General features: G+C 40.8%; 1 protein-coding gene across 1 annotated transcript in view; it reads right to left on the minus strand.

Moving 5' to 3' along the window:
• The window catches only part of LOC101860892, a 14,472-nt gene that overhangs the window by 2,458 nt on the left and 3,189 nt on the right, over window positions 1–8,825 (minus strand). Inside the window, exons 3-7 of the mRNA XM_005097587.3 lie at window positions 8,270–8,406; window positions 7,135–7,296; window positions 4,218–4,344; window positions 2,100–2,365; window positions 97–216 (exon numbers count right to left, since the gene is read on the minus strand). Coding sequence (XP_005097644.2) covers window positions 97–216; window positions 2,100–2,365; window positions 4,218–4,344; window positions 7,135–7,296; window positions 8,270–8,406 — 812 coding nt within the window. The remainder of the gene's footprint in view (window positions 1–96; window positions 217–2,099; window positions 2,366–4,217; window positions 4,345–7,134; window positions 7,297–8,269; window positions 8,407–8,825) is intronic.

Below are 8,825 nucleotides of genomic sequence, written 5' to 3' on the forward strand. Positions count from 1 at the left end.
GCAACAACAAAAATAACAACAGAAAAACAACAATAACAAAAACAACAACAGCAAGTCTTTAGAAAAACAACAACAACAAAAACAACAACAGCTGACCATATATCGAGGGCTTTTATTGCTGCTGGCTCTCTCCAAACGCCTCCACAGATTGTCCTCCAGACTCACAGAGAACGGCAGCGCTTGTAAGTGAAAAGGCGTGGACGCTCCATGGTCACACTGATATTTTAAAAAGAAAAAAAGATATTTTTCGGTCAAGCTTGAAGATCACACTGAAATGGTCGCTTTTAAGGACAAGTGGGCTAACCCAGATTTCGGGGGTTTCCAGAAATCTTGACCTACACAACAGCAGGCATTGCCCTACCTATAGGAGAAGTTTGGTTTCATTGGTGTCTATATATATATATATTTGTTTGGTTATAGTGATAACTCTCCTTGCCTTTCAACAAAGATACTGAACAAGGGTCCAAAAACTTTACCTTCGATTAAAATTTTCAAAACAGCATTTTTTGGGATAGAGTCTAGCCCCTGGTGCTGAAAAGCTACCAAATATATTAACATAAATTATTCGTCATGCTACTTTGTCACACTGAAATAGAAAAATAGAAAACATATTCGCCATGCTCAAAAGTACTGAATATATAAAACCATAAAATATTCCTGCAGCCAATTTTAAAAGTACAATAAAATAATATGCAGTTTTAACAATTTTACAGTAGAGCCAAAAAAATTGAATGCTGTTACCAAGAAAACAAAATTTGCTAGAAAATAAGGAAGCATTAGTCAAAATTGTCTTCTTAAAAATATTCACTTGGGATGTTTGCAAAGAGTTTGTTATCTAAAATTCTTGGTAAGCAACATTAAGCTTTTGGGGGGGTGGGGGGGTGGGGCTCTCCTGTAAAATTGTAAGAACTGCACATATACAATTTTTATTTATATGGTATTTGTCATGCATAATGATCACACTGAATTAAATACACTAATATAAATTATTTGTCTTGCTTCACAATCACACTGAAATATAATTCTGGTCATTCGACAACACTTGAAGACATGCAGTTTTAGAGTACGGTACTTTAAAAGAGAAGCATAGTTTTGTTACTCTTACAGATTCTTCAATTCTTATTTTCTGTATATGTGTGGGCGGTTGACCTGTGTTCTGGCGTGGTTTGCTCCTTCTTTCCTATCAAACATCTATCGTCCTTATCCCTCCTACTTCTTTTTTTTGTGTTTGTTACTCTCTTGCAACACCTCTAATCTTCAGCACTTATTTTTTTTATATTATTATATATATATATATATGACCTTCCTGTGCTGCAAGTTCTTTAAAACTCTTACTAAAACAAAACGTTTCATGTATCCAAAATTCCAAAAGTCAGACAACAACATGTCTACTATGTAAATTAAATAAGCAGATTTGTATTTTTCAGATTTCTGTACGTTTCTAAATGTGCCACAACGTTGTCTTTCACCTGCTGCTGACTGGACAAAGGTGTCTGCTACATCTTTAAAGGGTAAAAAAAAGTAAAATGAGAAAATTCAATTGTGAAAAAAGTTTTACAGAAAGAAAGAAAGAAAGAAAACAAAAGAAAGAAAGAAGAAAGAAAGACAACAACAACAAAAAAGAAGCCACCTGTACAAAGTAGACAATGGTCCAGCCTCTGTCTCCACAGCACCGTGTAAGAAAGAAAGAAAGAAGGAAAGAAGGAAAGAAAGAAAGAAAGAAAGAAAGAACAACCTGTACAAAGTAGACAACAGTCTGCTGGCCTCTAGCCTCTGTATCAACAGCACCATGTAAGAAAGAAAGAAAAAGAAAGAAGAAAGAAAGAAGAAAGAAAGAAGAAAGAAAGAAAGAAAGAAAGAAAGAAAGAAAGAAAGAAAGAAAGAAAGAAAGAAAGAAGGAGAGAAAGGAAAAAAGAAAGAGAGAGAAAGAAAGAAAGAAAGAAGGAGAGAAAGGGAAAAAAAGAAAGAGAGAGAGAAAGAAAGAAGAAAGAAAGAAAGAAAGAAAAAAAGAAAGAGAGAAAGAAAGAAAGAAGAAAGAAAGAAAGAAAGAAAGAAAGAAAGACAGACAGACAGACAGACAAGAAAAAAGAAGAAACCACCTGTACAAAGTAGGCAATGGTCCGCTGGTCCTCCAGTCTCTGTCTCCACAGCACCATGTAAAGCTCCTCCAGCAGCGCCAGCGAAGAAATGAACAGGTCTGACACAAACATGACCACCAGGTCCGCCGATTGCAGCTGACCCCAGCGCTGCGTGGGGTTGGACGGTCGCAGGTGGCAGGTGAGCCCCGGAGCTCGCTGCTTCATCACCGCACACATAATGGCCGCCAGCTTTGAGCAATCCTCCGCAAAGCTATAAACAACATCTCCTTGTAGAAGCCGAATAAAAAAAAATTATGAATTTTAAAAACTTAGCACCCAAATAAAAAAGTAATTGGGAGAAGCAATTAATGAATAGCTTGTACCGTATTGATGGTGGCGTATTAAAAGTGAATATGAGACGTACATTGACAAAATAAAAATAATCATCATCATCATCGTCATCACCATCATCACCATCGTCACCATCACCATCGTCACCATCACCATCATTGCGTTAAATATTTTGATAAGAAAAAACAAAAAGTTGATGGAAATATGAGCATTTAAAGTTTTATGACATTGTAAAATACAGAAAACATGGATAGCTTGAATTCACCGGGACCGGCTTCGAGGGATCCGTAGTTTTTTAAGTTTAGTTTTTGTGAGGTTTTACGGCGCTCGCAACTGCATAAGGTCATAGGAGCGACAAGGGGTGGATGTCAACAGAGACGTCCAACATCAAGAGCATCATTAAGTCGGCTTCGACTATCAAGGCACCCCGGAACTAGCAATTCACAAGAGAGAGACAAACATATAAAGAGCAAGGAAGAGGAAAGATAAAGCAGCAGTTACCCCTGTGTCGTTCCGGCACAATTATGAGCATGACAGCAGCTAGACAGTCAGTCCAATGCCGCTCACAAACTGTGCAGTCCACTTTAAATCTGAGAGACTGCCTTAGAGTTTTCTCTCAAGAGGAGTCACATTCTGCCACGTCTGTGTACGAAGGGTGGCGTAGCGTGGGCAGTGCTGAAGGATATGGTTAGTATTCTCTTGGTCGTATCCACATTCACAGATCACGGACTCTCCAACTTTTAATTTAGAAAAACCTGTAAATATCCCCCCTTTGGGAGTGGCCCAAAGACACTTCAATCAGTAGCACTGCCCTGAGGGGGACAGACAGATCCCTAGTTTGAGGGATATCTAACAAATATAAAGAAGGAAAAAAAAAAACCTGACCGCAGGAATAGTTCAACAGATGCGTGAGTTCCAGTCTTCTGTTTTCTACCTATCCGTGTTCTACTGTTCGTTTAAAATTTCTTCCGGAACATGATAAAAAAACATCATCATCATCATCACCATCATTTTTATTGCATGTTATAAATAACCAAGACAGGCAGATTCAATACAAGGAAGGAAAACTTCACGTGTTCCCTCGAACCATCTACCGATACGGTACATGAAGAGAAAAAACTATTTCATACGATTTGCCAGGAAGAATCGTTTCAAAGGTTATTGGTTTTGTCTATGAAATATGAGCAGCTTTTCTTTACACCAACTGGCCTACAAGTAGCGTTTTTACATGAGATTATGTAAAAAATGTTGGTCCACAAAAACTTTTCTCAGGAATCGAACTCGGGACTCCTGCGTGAGACAGCAAAGCGCCGAACCGCTACACTACAGATGCCAGTGGGCCTACTGTGACAAGGAGTGGGGCACCAATGGCATAAACTGCCACAGTGACAGGTGACAAGTAAGATGTGGACAGGTGGCAGATGAAGACAGGTGGCAGTGACATGTAACAGGAGAGAAGTAGACAGGTGCCAGGTGACAAGATAGATGTAGACAGGTTACAGATGACAAGATAGATTTAGACAGGTGACAGATGACAAGATAGATGTAGACAGGTGACAGGTGACAAGATAGATGTAGACAGGTTACAGATGACAAGATAGATTTAGACAGGTGACAGATGACAAGATAGATGTAGACAGGTGACAGGTGACAAGGGAGATGTAGACAGGTGACAGGTGACAGATGACAAGAGAGATGTAGACAGGTGACAAGTGACATGACAGATGAAGACAGGTGTCTGGTGAGAGGTGAGATGAAAACAGCGGCAATAACAAGAAGAGCACCTACCACTTTTCACTTCCACAGACATCGTGGAATTTCTGACCACTTGACCTCCCTCCAACCGGAACCTCCTCTTGAAATCCGCCGCTCTCCTTTCTTGGAGTTTTTGCTTGAAGATGAGTGCACTACAGAGCTGTTGCCAGAAAATCCACAGGTTTTTTAAATAGTTTTAGTAAGTCTCTCAGAATCATCATGATCATCGTCATGATCATTATCATCATCATCATCATCATCATCATCATCATCATCATCATCATCATCATCATCATCATCATCACCAGTGACAGAAATATGGCAATGTTTGACCCATGATAAGAGATATCTTGAGCACAGCCTGTACCTTTTCATTATGGAAACTTTATTTAACAAATGAGTGTTTTGTATGGCGTGATGTGGGTCAATGGCCTTTAACACTGAGTAAACTTACTGAGAAACTTTATTTTTTTGGTCCTGTGTCCTGATTTTGGTGCCGATATTTTTAGGTTACGTAAAAATGTATTGACATTGTGCAAATTGTTATGTTTCTCGAAAAAAGAAACAAGAAAAGCACAACAAGAAAAAGAGGAATTGCTGTGTATAATATATATTTTCTGGAAACACAACAAGGTCTTAACTGTTTTAATACCTTCTTTATACAATGATGATGATGATGATGATGATGATGATGATGATGATGATGATGATGATGATGACGACGACAACGACGACGACGACGATGATGATGATGATGATGATGATGATGGTAATACCAACGATGATGATGTTGATGATGATAATGATTTTTTTTTGTTTCCTTAATGGGCCTGACGGACTCCACGAAGAAATCTTCAAGCGAGAGCGAGGCTCTTTTTCGGTTCCATTGTCAATATGCTTAGCGGCACCTCCACTCGTCCAAATAACTCCATTCAAATTGCCATTGTTCCTGGACATTCAAACATATGTTTGACATCCTCCTTTTCATGGCCGCATCTTCAGCAACATGGGCTGAGCTCTTCATTTACAAAGTTCTTATACCATCTTAAACTCCAATGATGGTCCGACCACAGTCTCGCTAGCTCAACCTGGTCCCAGTGACATGTGATAGATTTTTGTTCCTGCTTACTGGAGTACCCAGAATACACATCTTCCAGGTGCTGGTACTTAGTTCTACATGGTGGGTCTCTGATTTCCCTCTTGATCATTGGAAAGACTCCTCTGTATGTTGTTGGTCGTCTGTCTCCTTCAATCTCTCTGGCTTCATGAGCAGCTTGGTCTGCTGCCTCATTTCCTTCTATTCCAAAAAGGCTTGGAATCCACTGGATTTTTATTGTGGCTCTGGCTTCACTGAACTAGCTGCGCAAATCATTCATGTCTGTGCTGTTGCCCAGCAGCCCCTTGCAGAGAGACTGACTGTCAGTCAAGATCAGCACATTGGTCCTACTGTGGCCATTGTCAGCAATCCATTGTGCAGCAGACATCATTGCCTGGCATTCCTCATCACAAGATGATGTAAGGAATGCACCTTTAGTTTTAATACTTTCTGTTCATGGTGGTTCATCATTCATTATCACCACTGCTGCTGCTCCACCTTCGCGGTATCCTGCGACAGCCGATCCATCGGTGAAAATTGTCACATCCGCACCAACCCCTTTGATCACATCCTCAGCTGCTTCACGTGCCTTTACAGGATCATCACCTTTTCCTTTCACTCCTCTCAGTTCTGTCCAAATTTCGATTTCGCCAGGGGTCTCCCATGGACAAGCTCTCACCAGATTGATCGGCCATCGATTCTCTGCTTCAGGGGGGAGGTGGTCTGCTAGATCGGTGCCCATCCGAAACCAACTTTTCCTGCTGTTTTTAGGCTTGACTGCTTGATCAAGGGCTTTCTTTTTAGGATGGTTGTCTGGTAATCTCTTAGCCATCTCTACAGACTTGAGGCATGTTCTTTTTGTATAGTTGGTGTAGTGCTCAGTTCTGGTCTCATAGCACAGCGCTTCTGTTGGTGTTGTTTTCAGCTGACCTGATACAAGTTGGAGGGCTTTGTTTTGTATTCTGTCCAGGGCCTTTGCCCTGGTCTCACTCAGCCAAGGCTGCCACGCTGGGGCAGCATAATCCATCTTGCTTTTCACAAACATCTGATATACTTTCTTAAGCGACTCCTTACCCCAGCCCCATTTTGAGTTGCTGACAGCACCGATAACCTTCATTTTTGAGTTTGCACTTTTGGACACCTCCTCAATGTGCTTGTTGAAGGTCAGCTGTCTATCCAGGTAGACGCCCAGCAGACGTGGAGTGGGGTTGAATGGTATCTTTTTCCCTTCAATCTGAATTATTGGTTGCCACGTTGCCTCCTTCACCCATGTTGAGAAGAAGCACACTTCACTCTTGGTTGCTTTCAAGGTAATTTTCCAGTCATTGCTCCATTTCACAACCATGTCCACAATCAACTGAGTCGCTTCATTTGCTTTTTCTCTCTTTGCGTGACTGGCCAGTATTGTGCAGTCATCAGCGAACATTGAGTAGATCAGCTTGGTGGAGGTTAGTTGTTGTGAGTCAGGGTTTGGGAGGGATTCTGCCAGGTTGTCTATGAAGAATATAAACAACAGCAGTGATTGATGGGCTTGTTGCCAAAGGACAGATCTTCTTGATGTCTTTTCCCTGATTGGCGAGTAGAGGTGCCTCTTTGCAGTGACTTTTGGTACACAAAGTGGCAAGCTGTCCCCTTCATGATGGGGAGTACCGTTCTCAACTAAGACAGCCACAACCAATGGGGAAGCTCTGATGATGATGATGATGATGATAATGATGATGATGATGATGCCGATGATAATGATAGTAATAACAATAATAATAATACCACCTACGATGAGGATGATGATGTAATCACTAGTCATACCACGAATACCTCAAGGGTCCATAACTCTAGGATCGCAGAGATACTTACACTCTGACGCAATTTCATTCTCATCACCATATCCGCCAACTTCTCTGCCAGCAGAGCTATCTCCCCCGTGCCGCTGCCCATGTCAATGCACGGAATGCTTGTGAATCTCCGGGGCACCGTCTCTAAGGCATTGGTGTGAACAGGAATGAGGAGAACAGAGTCCTGTTTGTTTGAGTAAAGAGAAGCACATCAATGTATACAATAATGGTCATTCAGTGCTGGAAAAAAGTGAGATTTGAGTAAAGAGAAGCACATCGATACAGTAAGGGTCATTTAGTGCTGGGAAAAAGTGAGATTTCAGTAAAGAGAAGCACATCGGTACAATAATGGTCATTTAGTGCTGGGAAAAAGGTAAGACATGTTTGTTTGAGTAAAGAGAAGCACATGGCGCTCACATGACCTTGTGCAGTTGTGAGCACCGTAAAAACTCTACTAAAAGTAAAGAGAAGCACATCGACACAATAATGGTCATTTAGCGCTGGAAAACAATAAGACAGACAGACAGAAATAACAGAGGGATAGTAAAGAAGTAGGACCTACCATTGGCACTCTCCAACCACCCGCACAGAATCCCGAACACACAAACGAAACAAAAGTGTGGATAGAAAGAAGGAGAACAGAGGCCTGAACATACAAACTAAAGGGCCAGTCATATAAAGAGGCTCACGTAATGCGGAGATGATGACCTACTGAAAAAAAATTTTAAGCAGTGATAGAGCCATTTTTTATTCTTTTTTGTTAGTAAAAAAAGGTACGTATATTATAAATTTAACACCCTTATCAACACTCTTAGGATAATGAAGAGGTGGGACCTCCGAAATTAACATCTGTCTCCAATTAGACTGAGCCAAAGGGGTTGAGAGCTTTGAGAACTCCATAAAACGACCCGAGTTTAAGAACGCCCAGTTTAGGGTTCAGACCAGGGCCATCCACTTGAGTATTTTGGTCTTTCTGCTGGGATGTTGTATCCCTCTCAGCCAGGGTTGGCCCTGAAGGCAGGCAGGGTCAGAAACCTGCCTCCAAAAATGATTGGAATTTGGTTGATAAAAGCGTAAAAACACTTACATTTAAAAAATGAATAAACAAAAATAATTTTTTTCCAAAAGAACAAATTAGCCCTCACAATCTCACTCACTTGAGCATAATGTCTCGCCAGGACAATGTTGAACTCTTCATTGCACTGTGAAGACTGAATGTAGCCAGGGGAGAGAAACGCTACCATACAGTGGGTCTTATCTGCTGCAATGTAGGTCTCTTGAAGCCCTGAACTGCCTGCAGAAATTTTTTGTGAAATTTCACAATCTATTTAATATCTTTTAAAACCTCAATACATATACCTAATGACCAATATTAAGGCAATGATTTTCATCATGCAACTTTAAACAGAAATTACTTTTGGAGTAGCTTTTAAAAAACAAAACATTGTCTATGTGTGACTGATAAGGTACCTTGCATAAATAGAAGGCCACACACAGCTGTCAGCTTTACAGTTCGAGCCTCTCTCCCCCCTCCCACCCCCACCTATTTACACCGAATTTGAATATTTTAACTTTTTAGCATTTTAAAGTAAATTAGTTACCAGCCGTGAAGTGAACTTTCGCAGAGGTGAACAACTTGTGTTTCGCGCGCTCATATGACCTTAGCAGTTGCGAGCGCCGTAAAACCTTATACTACTACTACTACTACCCCCA

The sequence above is a fragment of the Aplysia californica genome, unplaced genomic scaffold (assembly GCF_000002075.1).
Source record: "Aplysia californica isolate F4 #8 unplaced genomic scaffold, AplCal3.0 scaffold00158, whole genome shotgun sequence".
Lineage (NCBI taxonomy): Eukaryota > Metazoa > Mollusca > Gastropoda > Aplysiida > Aplysiidae > Aplysia > Aplysia californica.